The sequence below is a fragment of the Camelina sativa genome, chromosome 15 (genome assembly GCF_030686135.1).
Source record: "Camelina sativa cultivar CO46 ecotype springtype chromosome 15, ASM3068613v1".
Taxonomy (NCBI): domain Eukaryota; kingdom Viridiplantae; phylum Streptophyta; class Magnoliopsida; order Brassicales; family Brassicaceae; genus Camelina; species Camelina sativa.
The window spans coordinates 4909954-4925051 of NC_141894.1; the positions used below are offsets into that span (position 1 = coordinate 4909954).

The 15098-nt window shown below is 37.4% G+C and overlaps 2 protein-coding genes and 1 pseudogene across 2 annotated transcripts; 1 reads left to right on the forward strand and 2 right to left on the reverse strand.

Annotated features, from left to right (window-relative positions):
• Nucleotides 1–231: 231 nt before the first annotated feature.
• LOC104748140 (putative FBD-associated F-box protein At5g56440 pseudogene) lies at nucleotides 232–1597 on the reverse strand (annotated as a pseudogene).
• An 871-nt stretch (nucleotides 1598–2468) lies between these two features.
• On the reverse strand, nucleotides 2469–4961 carry LOC104745389 (aluminum-activated malate transporter 8). Its single transcript, XM_010466600.3, has 5 exons — nucleotides 4604–4961; nucleotides 4097–4510; nucleotides 3891–4000; nucleotides 3645–3788; nucleotides 2469–3104 (listed from the first exon to the last, which is right to left on the reverse strand). The coding sequence occupies exons 1-5, from the start codon at nucleotides 4878–4880 to the stop codon at nucleotides 2592–2594; spliced, it is 1458 nt and encodes a 485-aa protein (XP_010464902.1). The 5' UTR covers nucleotides 4881–4961; the 3' UTR covers nucleotides 2469–2591.
• A 5674-nt stretch (nucleotides 4962–10635) lies between these two features.
• On the forward strand, nucleotides 10636–12160 carry LOC104745388 (uncharacterized). Its single transcript, XM_010466599.3, has one exon. The coding sequence runs from the start codon at nucleotides 11165–11167 to the stop codon at nucleotides 11927–11929; it is 765 nt and encodes a 254-aa protein (XP_010464901.1). The 5' UTR covers nucleotides 10636–11164; the 3' UTR covers nucleotides 11930–12160.
• Nucleotides 12161–15098: the final 2938 nt, after the last annotated feature.

Genomic DNA, 15098 nt, shown 5'->3' on the forward strand with positions numbered 1-15098 from the left:
AGACAATTAGCAAAAATCTTGATACTTGTATAAGTAGTACCTTTTTTGTTCACTGTTTTGACCTTTTCATGTAAAATACATTTAGTGGTGTCTGAAGTTGTCAAGTGTCAACGACTCTTCTTGACCTCACAATATCTTTGGTATACAAACTTTGACATAGATAGAAAGTACATAACAAGTAATTGACAAATTTATAAGTGAAAATAAACCCAAAATCCACTAAAAAATATATTAATGCTGCTCCAAGGCCACAACCTCAAGTCGACATTTGATAGGACAGCTCAGCCTGGACACCAAATCTATCAGCGTACGGTATTTCTCTCTCAAGTAGGTGATATGTCGGGATATAGTCATCTTCTTTAGGTGGTTTGCCTTCTCTAAGATGTAGATCGCCACTTCTTTCTCTGTTTCTGTTCCTTCATACTCAACCCACTCAACAGTTTCGAGACTCGTCACCAAACATTCAGGTACACAACACGGTTCCTCCCACCTATCTCTGATCCGTCTCAACGAGTTGCAGCCGTCTATCTGAGATGTCTACAGAGTTTTTTCAAGAATGAGATTTAAGTGGAGAAAAGATGAAGGAGCAAACTGAAAAAAGCAAATAACTTACTGGATTGTTGAACCTCAGAACTCGCAATTTAGGGGAATGTTTAAGTAAAAGACATAACCAATCTGAAGAGCAATTAGTACAAAGCTCTAAATACTCGAGCTGGCAGAGATACTCAACAGATTTTTCCATTAGTAATTGTTTGGCTGAGGTAACACATAAGGAGAGGTGTTTGGCTGAGGCTATACATCCCAAAAGCTTCTTAGAATTATCCGGTCTAATCTTGATTTCTGCCTTCACCAACTTCGGCATTTCCACTAATGGACGGAACCAACTAAACTCATCACAAACTTTTAAATCCTTTAGAGAAGGAGCATTGATTATATACTCACGATCATCTGTCTTTGCATGACCACCTGGTCTGCACATGATGTATAAGCTCTGCAACGACGGGACCGCAATTTTGAAGGTTGTAACACAGTCATAAAGCCACCGACGTACGACCAGTGTTTCAAGGACAGGGCAAGCGGATAAAAGCGTATGAACAAGTTCATCATCCCTAGAGCAGAACCTGACACATAAAAGGGACAGAGTCTTGAGGGACTGGAGAAATATTGTCGAAGGAATATCCCAAATCACCACTTCTTGAAGGCGTAAAACCACAAGGCCATTGTATGTAAACAAGCTCCTAGGAAAAGGCATTGGTGATGAAGGGGAACGGGAATAAATAAGCTCAAGAACACGCACATGTCTAGCCAGTGCAATATCAACCCATCTTTCTTGTTCCTCAGGTTCACAATTAAACCCGAGTCTGAGATGCATTGTTTCTAGAACTGGAGCCTCGCTTAGCAGCAGAAAATTATCAATAAAATCTGAACCTGAATGTGATGCATACCATGGAGTAATAACATAGTCAAGCCTTGGAACCAGTTTCCACAGAGAAAGCCATCGTTTTGACAAAAGACTTGTGGCAACAGCATCTTTCGTCTTAACCAATGACAGTATCGTCACGAGCAAATCGTCATTAAGCCCACAAATACTGCTCATACTTAAAAACTCCTCTGCAAGTCCTAAAATTAGCCACACTGATAAACAGAAATTGCCTTCGATTTAACTTGAAACAGATCAAGTCCCTATAAATCAGACAAAACCCTAGCCAATTTGTTTTTAAGAAAAGGGTAACCTAAGAAATAAGTTAAAGTCCCTATTAATCAGACAAAACCCTAGCCAATTTTTGTTTTTAAGAAAAGGGTAACATAAGAGATAAGTTAAACAAGCAATAGCAAGAGAAACAGAGAAGAAGATAGATAGGGAGAATAATTGCATCAAGTTCAAAACAAATCAAGTAAATTAATATTTTATAAATCTAATTTATTCTTCTATATATTTGATTTGTTATCATACTTTATATTAACTTTTTTTACGTCTAGTATAGATATATTTTAACTTAAGTTAATTATTGATCACTCACAACTCACAAGCACAATTAACCAGTGCAAACACAAGTTGAACTGCCTAGTCACATGATGACCTGCTTGCTTAATTGTTCCACTTTTTCTCCTGGTTAAAGTGGCCAGGTATATTCATCAGGATCTTTTAAAAAACAGATTCGTATATGTTCATAACTTAAACTAATTAAGATAGTATTGTTAACAGTACTATATCATTTGCAAACAGAGCAAAGGTTCCTCGGTTTGAGCTTTTGGATCCCAAAGATGATTTTATTCTTTTTAGTCTTTATGCCATGCATGTGTGGTCAATCTATAAGTCAGGCACTACTGCGTCGTGTGGTTTAACCATAAAATTGATTCTTAAATTAAACTACATTTTCATTAAAGGTTTAATATATTGCGATGTCGTCAGCTACATTTGATATATAATTTATCTATATATATATATATAGTTTTGAAATCGGAAATCATATAAACTGGCAATAAGTAGAATGCCGATCGATGTCTCTCATATACTAAATAATGTTATAACAAGTTCTCTTCAAAGAGTTTTTGAAAGTTTGGTAATGAGCAAAAATAATCACAGGACATTAGTTTTTTTCTGCTCCCAAACTGTTCTTCCCGGTGGTCGTTGGTGGCTGTTCATCATGGACAGTGATAAGAACATGAGGAGAGCTATTGTCTTCTTCCTCGTTGTCACCATCTAGAACCGGCTTTACACTTCCCCTGTGAAGTAACTGATGTTGTCCTATTTCCACTGGTAATTTTGGATCCAAAGTCTCTTTGAAGTGTGCAAGGCTGGAGAATTCTTCCACAGCCCCAGAGATCTTCTCGACGCAGTTCACAACCTCGATCAGGATTGATGCCATTGTGACTCCGGGAATGATCTCCAGAAGATCTTTCTCTGTCTCCGGATAAGAAGATTTGAGTGCAATCCTTAGGTTTTCTATTGCCTTTTTGGAGTTGTCAATGTGTGCGTTCACTGAAGCAGTGTCTTTGCTCATTGTTTTAATAGATTTGGCTATGGCTTTTAGTGCTTCACCAGCTTCTCTGCTCATAGTTGCTATTGGCTCTTGAATCTTACTTTGGAATTCTTCTGGTGCCTGCTTTAGTTATTATTAACAATTTATCGGATATAACAATTAATTTTTGTTTTTATTTAAAGAATTGAACTTTTACAGAGTTTTCACACACACAAAAAAAAAAAAAAAAAACAGTTTACGTCTAATTACATACTAATAGTAAACATGCATTTTCTATCTATAATTTTTGAACTGTACAATTTATTATACATCAACTATTCAACTAATACAAAATACATTCAAAGCTATAAATAAGTATGAACTTCTTTCATTCAACAAAACAAAAACCTAGAGAATTAATGTATTTTTTCTTGTTGACCAAAAAAAAAAAAGAGAACTAATTTCTTATGGAAGAGTATATATATGTGTTGTTGCAAGCGTTAATTGAATAAGGTCATTTTAATCATTTAGAGGGTTGACATTTATACGCAATTTTTGGTAGTATAAAAAAGAATAAAAGCAGACGACATAACAAAACAAATAAAATAAAATATACACACGTCCAAGTTAACAACAATTAAAATTCCTTCAAAAACGGCGTTTTAGGTGATTCACACGAACCTTATAATTAGAAAGAACGTAGCCATTGAGGATTTCAAAATGGAAGGCACATTGGCGAACGAGTCCTGCAATTTTCAAGTACTTTTTCCATGGGTGGCGTAACCTGAAACGACCATGCCCTGGCTCCCATCTTGCAAGATTCGCCTGCAAAAGGACCAGTAATTAATTAATGAGTATATATATAAGAACGTCAATTTATCACTGATCACTATATTAATTATTTTAAACTATATTACATATATATACCAAAGTATCTTCGGTGCCTTTTGATGCTAGAATGCTCTTGTATTCTCGAACGCACGAGTTTGTCTCCTTCGAAATCTTTTCCGACAGTGGAAAATATTCACCCTCGAAAGCTTTTTAGAAAAAGCGTGTATGCATGCATAAGTTATAGATTTATAAAATATATATTTACCAAGAAGAAGAAAGCAAAATGTTATATTGTAAGTCACCTTCTAAGTAATTAGCAAGTTTGTTAATGTTGTTAGCAATCATCTTGTGAAGATCTTCACCAGCCCATACAGGACAAACGAAGATCGACACAAGTATGCAGATCGTTCCACCGATGAGAATAGTGGATAACCTTTGATATGCCATAACCAATATTTCATCTGTACGGTAACCCGAAACGGCAACCATACTAAACGTGAGTATGAATATCAAGGCGCCGTAGTCATATCTCTGTTTAATCCTTGGGAAGAACCGCGAAAATGTTGCAGCTGCACCTAGTGAGAACACTAAGATTCCAAGAATTATGGGCTCTCCTTGGTGTCCAAAGAAACGAGCTAGGTGTACGGCACCAACCCCTAAGGCTCCTGCTGTCAATGTTGCAAAGCCTCTGTTTAAACCTTTGGAAAGTGTTCCACCTATTAAAAATTTGTTTTTTGTTAGTTGTTTTGTTATTATCAGAACGTTTTAAATACTACAGTTTTGTAACTGATTCGGTTTGATAGACTTACCAACAGTGAATTCGAAGACTACGACGACAGTAAGTATTGCCCACATACCCGAAACCCCAAAGCTGATATAGAGTGGCCGCACATAGTACAACAATGATACTAATGTGAGAGCAACCCCTACTTTCATGGAGTGGATGATACGTCTTGGATCATCCTTCCCAAACTTTTGCACATTCTTTATGCGTTTGGTGACACCATCTTTGAGCTTGCTAGGGAAATCCTTAAGCCTTTGAAAGAACCCTTCTTTCTTCTCTTGAGCATTCAAATCCATCTCCATTTTAGAATCTCAAAGAAAATGTTAAAGCAAAGCTAGTGAAATTGGCTTATATTCGTAAAACCTTTGGGATGTGTGGTGCTTATGTGGGATAGTTTTGGGCTATATTTATAGGTAGAGAAAAATAGCGTAGTTTTGTGAATAGACATATTTTTCATAGCTGACTAAGCTTGCAGCTAAACCAATATTTTATGGATGTCTTGATTTTTCTTTTCAGTTTCTTTAAAGTGATGGTGACTTTTTTAGATCTCATAAATTGATGGATGTTCATTTAACTAGGTAGAATATAGATGTACATGTTGTTATTACGTAGGACGAATATAAGACTGAAATTTATTTTTTAATAATTTGTATTTTTATTTATTTACGAGCTCCAGTGTATTACACACGGTAATAGTCAGGAAAGTGAAGAAAATATTATATATAAAAAATGAAATGGAGAAGAAAATTAAAATTAAAGGACCAAGTTGATCGAACCCACTAGACCTTAGCAGAGAAGCTCTCTAAATCAGAGGTTGAGAATGTTTTGCTTCTAACTTTACAGCAGTTGTGTGTTTGTTTGATAAACAAAGAAAATATTCAGGCAACTTTATGTTACAAAATAAATATTATTGTAAAATTGTCAAACTAAGTGCTCCCAATGTGTATTATGATGATTAGATAATAATAATTGATATATAAATAAGTAAAGATAATGATAATGATAATCATATGGCTGATAAGTGAATACTGATATGTTGGAATGAACTTGGGAAAATTAGTTTTTTTTTTTTTTTTTTACATTGTTTTCAGCTTCTCTACCTAACACGTTTTTGCTTCAAACCTTTGTTGATATAAATTTGGTATTAATTTAGTATTAAAACCAAAAAAAAATTATATAGAGTAAAGAGTAAATTTAGTACTAATATTTTACGGTATTTGTCTATTTTAAATTTATCTATGAACAAAAACGCCATAACTCTGTATGCAAGGAACATAACCACAGCAAATATATTTTGATTCTTTATTGATTTTTTTTTTCTGAAAACTGATACATATTATCTATGTACCCAAAAGTTTTAGATCAAATTAGACGAAACTAAGTAATATCAATGTTTTGGCAAAAAACATTTGATATCTAAGGATTCGGAAATTGATCAATTGACGAGTCAATCTCTGTAAAACCACTGATTTATTATTAAAAAAGTGTAAGATGAATTAAGTGCAAGAACTATTTATAAACAATGGTCATTTCGTCCATTCTTTTTTTTGTTCTACCTTTAGAGTTTGTAAAAACACATCCATTTATTTATTTTCATTTTGTTGGCACCAAATCTAAGCATTATTCCAAGCATTATTCCAAGAATATAACATGAATGTATGATCGAGATTTCATTCTGAGTTCTGCACCAATCCGTACTTCGTATATAATATTCTTGTTTTTTTCTTCTTCTTTCATTTTCACATCTTTAAATGTGACAAGATAACTTATCACTACAACAGAACAATTTTGTGTCGCACTATTTTTTAATTATTGAAATATCCTCTTTCACTCCCTTTTTTTTTTGGGTAGGAATATATCGATTACTTAATCCATAGCAAACAACTACTTAACGTGTTGTTATATTGATGATAAATAGTATAATGAGTTCAGAGAGGACTAAAAACATAACAAGAAATACATGATTTGAACACAAGTTCTAATGAATAATCATAACCTGCCAAAATTCTGATTTACATTTTTTTATATGTGTATGTACATGAGTCATCAGTGTAACATATATATTAGTATCAGTTATTAAAAACGTTGCTATGAACGTGAAATTGAAAATTGCAATGAATTAATGTCATGAATGAACCAAAAAACGAAATCAGTTTTTGAAAACATGAACAAGTAGCATACAATTCTTCAACATTCTAATGTATTTGGAAACCAAGAAATATATGCTCTCAAAAAAAATGGTAGGGTTTTAGTTGTAAAATATTTATATATATTGATAACAAAATATTTTAAGTGAATAAAATTTTCGTAGCTAGTCCGAAAACAAACACAAAATATGGAATTCCATATGAAAGCTCGAGAAAATTATATATATTTGTGACTAGTGACTAGTGACTAGTGATGTACAAAATATTCCTTTGATATGTTTGCATGCTTATGAACACCTGCTGCAAACTCTCGACCACCCGTTATCAGTCATCGATTCGCTAATTACTATTTATCAAATCAGATAACTTTGAAGTTATAAATACATATTAAATATCAACAGAATCTTTTTAAAAAAACAATAGAATATCTAGCTAGAAAATGTGATATCGGAATGGGTGTGTTGGTGAATAGAAATTTCTTGTAGAAGTTGTATCTCGATTGATCATTTAAGACAAAAATGTTTATGCTGTTCTTTTGTAAGCGTGTTTGTTAAAATAAATACACCTGTATACACGAACCATACATACAAAAATGTTTCGGTGATAAGTTCCAACAAAACTTAGTGCGTGACTAATGCCCGAAGTGAAGAAGATCAATGTGACCGGAACGTGGGTCTTCTTATGAAACGTAAGATTGGTCAGAGAAAGGACATCAAAATTCACGTCGGATTGGTCGGGAGAGACCGGCCAAAAAGGAACATTTCATCACTATATGACAATTTAGCTTAACTTCTCATTCGTTTTTTGGTGTTATTTTTTGTTGTATATAATATATATATGTTTAAACCTAACCATTAAGAACCAACCCATTTTGTACCCATAAACTAGAGAAACAAATCCGAAATTTTAATCAAATATATCAAGAACCGCTCGGGAAATTATACATTTATATAAATAAAAAAAACAAAAGTGATTATGACCGAAACGAGATATTGAAATGGTTTACCAATATGTCTACAGCCTAATTGGGCTTTGATTCAGGCCTGATTTGAGACCCATGATATATAATATTAAATTAGGCCTACCCCGCTTATACAATCATGGTTTTTAGCGAAATTTAATTCCACCCGAAATAAATTGAAATTAATTCAAAACTATTTCAACCCAACTGAGTGAACCAGCTTAATTTTAAATAAAATCTATAGATAATATTTTTTAATGTATATTAATTTAAATTAAAAATACTGTAATTTATAGCTATTCTATAATCTACACCCAAATAAAAGTCATACGAAAATCAATCCAGCTATAAATTTTGCATCAACGAAACAGTCGCGGACCAAACCTGAATTGTCATTATGTCCACCCTTTGTCTGAACATGATCATCATCGTAATTGACAACTGAACACGTTACACGCGTATGGCTGTGTCGTCGTTTGTGTGTATCCCATTCTGTTGTAGTGCCATGTTTTTTCTTATAAAATATCCCAATAATACATTTTAGTGACAAGTTAGTTCAAGATTTGAAATATTTGCATTGATGCTTTTTCCATTTCTGGTTAACACGTGTCATTTCTTTCACAAAATTGAAAGGGACCATCAATCCAAATATCAAATCAACCAATGAAAATAAAAATAAACCTCTCGTAAGTTGTTGCATACTCGTTTTTTTTTTTTCTTTTTCTCCGCGAGCATTCATACATAGCCATATCACTAATTCAATTGTTCAAATGACTATATTACAAGTTAAGCAACAAAAATAACCTTGTACTTAATAATTCACATGTATATATATATCCTTAGTTCAGTGCAAAGTACAAAACAAAGATCCCAGACATGAGATTTTTGTAGTCTTATGGAACTTTCTGATGAAGAAAGAAGCAAGAGAGAGAGAGAAGATAATGATTATGACTTATGAAACGTTATACGATGTCCTTTTCTACTTTCGTTCTCTCGTGCACTTGCGGAAACATCCTCTTCCTCCATTTTCATCTTCTTTAATCATTTTCTACTTGAGGAGGTTGTGTAAATTTGATTAGGATTTTTTAACTATAAAATTGTTGGACTCAAGCTATCATATTATCTACATATTGTCAATACTTCTCTTTCTCTATTATGACATGTATTTTTATATATTGTCGATCGCGTACGTGAAGTAGAAAATGACATGATTTGACCATTAAGAATTAAATAATGTATAAAATTTGGATGCAGACAAGATGAAAAAACTGAAACATTTCCTGTCCACATTAGAGATGCATAGAGGGTCCATATATTGTAAGTATGTATTCGAGTAATAGACCTTAATTTGAAACATGGTTTATATTAGTTAATTATACCCATTTTGGTTGCTTCCTCCCCCTATACTTGTATACTAACAGGACCCATGCAAGTTGTCAATAGGTACCTCTTAATAGAAGAAATAATTTGACGTGAAAGGAAATCAATCACTATTTTAAGAGAACAAAAAACTGTTGTAAGAAAATAATGTTAGGTGAGCTAGTTGAAATTTTGAGGAGCGTTACATCTAATCTGATGAATCTATCTATGCGTAGGCCGCGTATCTTTTTGCCAATCTTTTGTTTTGTTATGTTTTGTTTTGTTTCAGGCCATTGATCATCATGTGTTAACTTATGCAAGACTTGGTATACGCATCCAAAAACATTTGTCACCGAATATCTAAGCCAAAATACTCAAATCTTTGATTCTAGTTACATGACATACATATGTAAAATACGACTTTCCGAGTACTCTAGATAAAGATACTCGCGGATATCTTTTTGAAAAGGAGAAAGTGAGAATCAGTCTTTATTCTATACATTGCAGCAACTCCTGGGGTCGTGAGGGATCTTGTATGTAACCCAACCCGGTCCACAGGTAGTGATGACTGATGATGAGTGACCACTGTAAAAAGCAAATCTTTTCAACTTGTTCACTACTATTTCATAAAATTTATAGTCCGATTTTAAGGTATTTACCTTTGCCACTAATGGATTGATTCCTTCTCGTCTGTTGTGTTTTGGAGTTACTATTAGCATTATATACTCATTACACATTTTGGGACTGTAATTTAAAAACTTTGAACCAGAAACTGATATTTCTATTTTAAACGCGTTTACTTAATCACACAACTCGTGGAAGTTTGTGCCGGCATATCTTTCATGGCATTATTTTTGACGTTAAAATGTCTTTCGAAAAAAAAACTTGTCAATGTATAAAGAAAAAAAAGAAAGAAATTAAGATTGATGTGTCATTTAGGTTCACAGGTAGAATGATATTTTCTTAATTACTTTTCTTTTTTTATTTGGTTGCCAAAAAGGTTCTTGAGAAAAATACTGTGTTACTTTTCTCTTGCTCCAAATATTTTCAAGATAAGTATTTGCATATTGACCTTTTTTTACCAATATGCCTCGAAGGCATGAACCAGTCTCCCCAAAATTAAGAAAAATTTAAAAAGCTTTCCAGATAATAATATATAATACATGTTTTAATTGATAGTGGTACGCCATACTTGGTTTTGTTTTGTTTTGTTGTTGATTAAATCATCAAATTCGTTGACGAAAAAAAAAAAATTCGGGAAAAAAACAAACCAATCAACATCTACAGAAACGATAGAAGATGACGTCTAATAAATTAAATCCAGATACTGTCAGATATCTGAAAAAAATACACAAACACATACGTGTATTGATAGATAAGCTAATCATTAAATTTATATCTCTCTCTCGACAACAAAAAAATGTCATTTTCGTAGCCTTATGTGCAATAATGATATGCTTTCTTCTTTTATTTTCTTTATTAACCAATAAATCAATTTTAGAAAATATATGAACAAAAATTTGTAATCGAATTAGTGCACACGAGTAAATGTAGAAAGATAAATTTACAGTGATAAGTCATAATTGCAGGGGTTTTGCGGTCAAAATATGATTTTACAACTAAAGTTTGTTATAGAGAGAGAAGAAAGAACAGAGTAAGCCCCAACCTGAAGAAGATAAACAATTAAAAGACTTTCGTTGGACTCTCTCCTTGTTGTGTCTTATCTCTCTCTATCTATCTATCGATCTCTCTCTCTTATGTATATATAAAGACAGAACAAATCAACCTCTCCTTCTTCCTTCTTCTTTAACCTTCCCACGACCCAACAAGTCCTTACCACAAAAATCCAAAACTCATCCCTCTCCCTCCAATTTTGGACGACCGTAACACAATTTTATTTTCTCTTTGTGTCAAAAATTAAACGATTTGGGTCACTCATCTTTTCTCTATTTTTTCTTTTTGGCCTCTCTTCTTCTTCTTCTCGCCGTCGCCATCACCGGAGATTAGATTACTCCGTGGTTGTTTGCGTTTTGGCCTTTCGAAATTTTCAATTTCTTTGTGATACAAAAAAAAATTGAAGCAAGAAGAAGAAGAAGAAAGAACAACACGATTCAAGAAAATGAACAAGACGACGACGTTACGTTACGATCCAAGACAGATCTCGAGGCAAACGAAACCATCAGATACACCATCGTCTTCTCCTTCACGTAGTCACCGTAGACAGCCTTTACTCCAACGAAGCCTCTCTTCCCCTTCTCCTCGAGCCACTTGCGGCGGATCCACTCCCGCCGAGTTTTGCGGTGGTACAACCGCAAGTTGCGCCGCCGTCTGGTGTTGTTGTCCCTGCGGACTCGTTAACCTCCTCGTTCTCGCCATCTACAAAGTCCCTAAAGGTATCTGCCGTCGCGCTATCCGTAACCGCCGCCGTAAACAACTCGTCAAGAACGGTATCCTTCCGCCGCTTCCGACCGACGAGCGGCGGGTTTTTCAGAACTCAGAGTTCGCTATTCATCCTTTGGATAGCGAAGACGTCTCCGAGGACGACGACGATGATAATTTCTTGGATCTGAAGTATATCGGAAAACCTATATCGGCGGGGTTTACGACGGAGGAGGAGGAGACCGATGAAGACGACGAGGCCGTGGTGGCATTGGAGAAAGAGATGTGGAATAGGTTTTACGGCGCCGGGTTTTGGAGAAGTCCGTCGCAGAGGGAATCTGTTTCGTCTCCGAGGGTTTCAAAGTCTCTTTCATCATCGCCGAGACCTTCGTTTACTGAAGTATACCGGAATAGGGACATAACGAGTAGAGGCGGTGGAGGAGGAGCTAATACTACGGTGGTGGCGACGACGACGACACCGAGAGCCGTTAGGCATTTTGATTAGGTGAAATGAGAGAAGGCTTCATGAAACAAATTTGTTGTCTCTTTGTTAATAGTTCGATCTGTGTTGTGAGAGAGTTGTTGTTGTTGTTGTGTGTCTAAGCTTCTTCTTCTGATTCTGCCTTTTGTCAAATCTTTGGTGTTGTGATTTTAAATTTCCTCGATGGTATGGGATTGTATGATCGTCAAATGTGAATTTTCTAAACTGAATTTGTGATTATGTAATTTGTCGATCTTTATTGGTGTGACTAAAACCATCCCAACATTCGGATTTGATATGGGAGTTGGATTCGTTAGACCAAATTCCATGAATACTAAAATGAAAAGAGGATAACCAGAAATAACAACATAAACACAGAATTGAGAGTTTAGTTTGGTGTGTGTTATGTCTATCACTCCTACAACAAAACATATCAACATTGATTAGCTGATGTGGTAAATATTTAGTGACATGCAGTAAGATTTAGAGGGTGAAAAAGAAAAGTGGGAGTTTTAGAGTTTATAATGGGAAGCTGTCCTTTTCATTCAAGGGGGGGTTTGAGAGAACTTGTTTGCAGGTGTGTGAGGTAATTATAGGGGGGGACCACGGAAAAAAATCACTTGTCATTAGTGTTAAAGCATTAATTCAGGTGTTGGCTACCACCACTACCCACCTCTTTCTTCTGCATCTCTCTAATTACTCTTCTTTCCTATTTCATCTCTGTGTGTTTTTTTTTCCTAGTTTTATCTGCTTTGTTGTGTTTCAATTGTCTTTTTACTATACACTCTCTCTCACTAATTCAGCTTTTGATGTGACCCTAGTTCATTTATTTCATCATTTGGTGAATCCCATGCAACTGTTTTTTTTTTTTTTTTTTTCACATCTTTGAAAATATAATAGATTCATACACTTAAAGAGAGAAAAATGAACATTCATAGTTTCATACCAACCTGTTGGTGTTGGGTTTCGACGATCATAAGGCCCACCAAATAAGCCCATTAGGGCGTACGCGCAGGCCAGGAAAAGAGGCCCAGTAAGGGCCCATGGAGGAAAACCCGAGCAGGAGGATGAAGTCAACCTGGAGAAGAAATCGGGATTGGGGAGCCGAGATTGCAGCGAGACGTTCAGGAAGGGTTTCGAGGAATTTTAGTTTAAATAGCAGATGAATGTGAAGGACACAACACATGTAATCAAGCTCAGAGCGAATCAATAGAAAAAGTGAATACAAAAGTCCAGTTCGTTGTTTTTCATAGTTCTAAGTCGATTTGTACCGAAAGTCTGCCCAGATCTCATTTTACAAACTTATTCTTCTAACTGGTGTTTCTAGCCCCAACAATTTGGCGCCGCCTGTGGGGAGTTAGGTCTTTCTATTCTCAAAAATCGACTGCTTTGAACTCCAGCGAAATGGATCCATCCACCGCTAACACAATCATCTCAGAGACTGCTCCACCAGCGGCAGTCCACGGATCCACCTCCATCAGTGCACCTTCCCAGGGTGCACCCGCGTCAGCCCAGTCCGATAACGAGGTTACAGATCTAGTCAGACCCGGGACAGGCTCATCACTTGACGACAGTCAAGCACCGAACCAAAGTATTTTGGGAGGTTCGGGTCTCACTCATCACAGACCCGCCCAAACTCAGAATCTCGGTAGTACAAACCCAGGGGTTACCGTCGGGGTTGTTCCCACGGCCCCCGCGATCTTGACAGGAAACAGGAATCAGTCCCGAGTATGGACTCGTTCAGAGAATAACGGAACGAACCGACCCGGACAGCACCATGCGCCGGTGGTCTCCTCCGGGACCCCGTCAGCAACGATCTGTCCAAGATTCGCGGAATGCTCGCCGTTCTGATCGATAAGACCCAAAGTCAAGATGCGACAAATCGGGCCCTCATGAACAGAATCGAGCGGCATGAACAAGAGCTCGCTTCTCGCGCAAATCTCGGACCCTATCGGGATTCCGCGTACTCTTCGGGAACAGCTTTAACCAATCCCACGGAAAGAGCGCTTCCCCGGACTCGTCTCGACTTTGAGGCGGTCCATGTTACCCCGCCCGGGATCAGAACGTTACCCGTTTTCGCGCCGTTAGAGAGCAACGGAGCTCCGAGCTCGTCGGTCTTAAATGGTAACGCGAGCTCGCGACGTGACGAGCATCCCCCATCCGGGGACGTCGGGTCAGCAGGGCAGGTCCTCCGCACCTCGGGGGCTCTGGAGGGCTCCTCGGTGAGACTGGATCCAGTCCCGACAGGAGAACTCAGAAATGGGGTGTCACGAGGAATAACGACCGAGGATCTCGGTCTTCCCGGACCTCCGAGTAGCGGCGCATTCATCGCGCAGTTCCTAACCGAGTACATGAATAAGGCAAGCGCCGAGATGGCCCAAATCCGCTCTAAGGTGCACCTGGCAACAAGCGCAGCCCCAGACATCGATCGCGTGATCGCCGAAACAAGGCGTACCCCGTTCACAGACCGAATCACGAAGGTTCGCCTTCGTGACGTGGGCAAGCTCCGCCTTCCCGAATACGCGGGCATAACGGACCCGGGAGCGCACCTCCGAGCTTTCAGATTAGCCATAACAAAAGCTTATCTCACCGACGACGAGTGTGAAGCCAGCTACTGCCGTTACTTCGCCGAGAACCTGGTGGGACCGGCGTTGGAATGGTTCGCCTCTTTGGAATCTAACTCCATTGACAGCTTGGATCAGCTCGCCTCGGCATTTTTGAAGCAGTATTCAGTCTTTTTCCAAGCTAAGGTGACCGAATCAGACCTTTGGCTTCTCGTCCAAGAAAAAGACGAACCGCTCCGCGATTACATCAATCGCTTCAAGTCAACCAAAGCCAGGATAACCAACCTAAACGACGAGGTTGCCCTGGCAGCCCTTCGGCATGGCTTATGGTACACCTCAAAATTCCGCGAAGAGCTCACCGTTCGACAACCCCCGTCGCTCGACGACGCACTCCATAGGTCGATTAATTTCGCCCGAGCAGAAGAGGAGCGGGCCGCTCTGGCTGAGATCCATAAGTCATCAAAAGCACCGTAAATGGTTTTAGTAGTACACCTCGGCGAAGTCAGGCTGGGACGCTCAGCTCCCCGGAGTATTGTGGGCCACCCGAACTACGCCGCGTGGCAGCACGGGCGAGACCGCGTTCTCCTTAGCCTACGGAATTGAGGCCGTAATACCGGCAGAAGTTACCA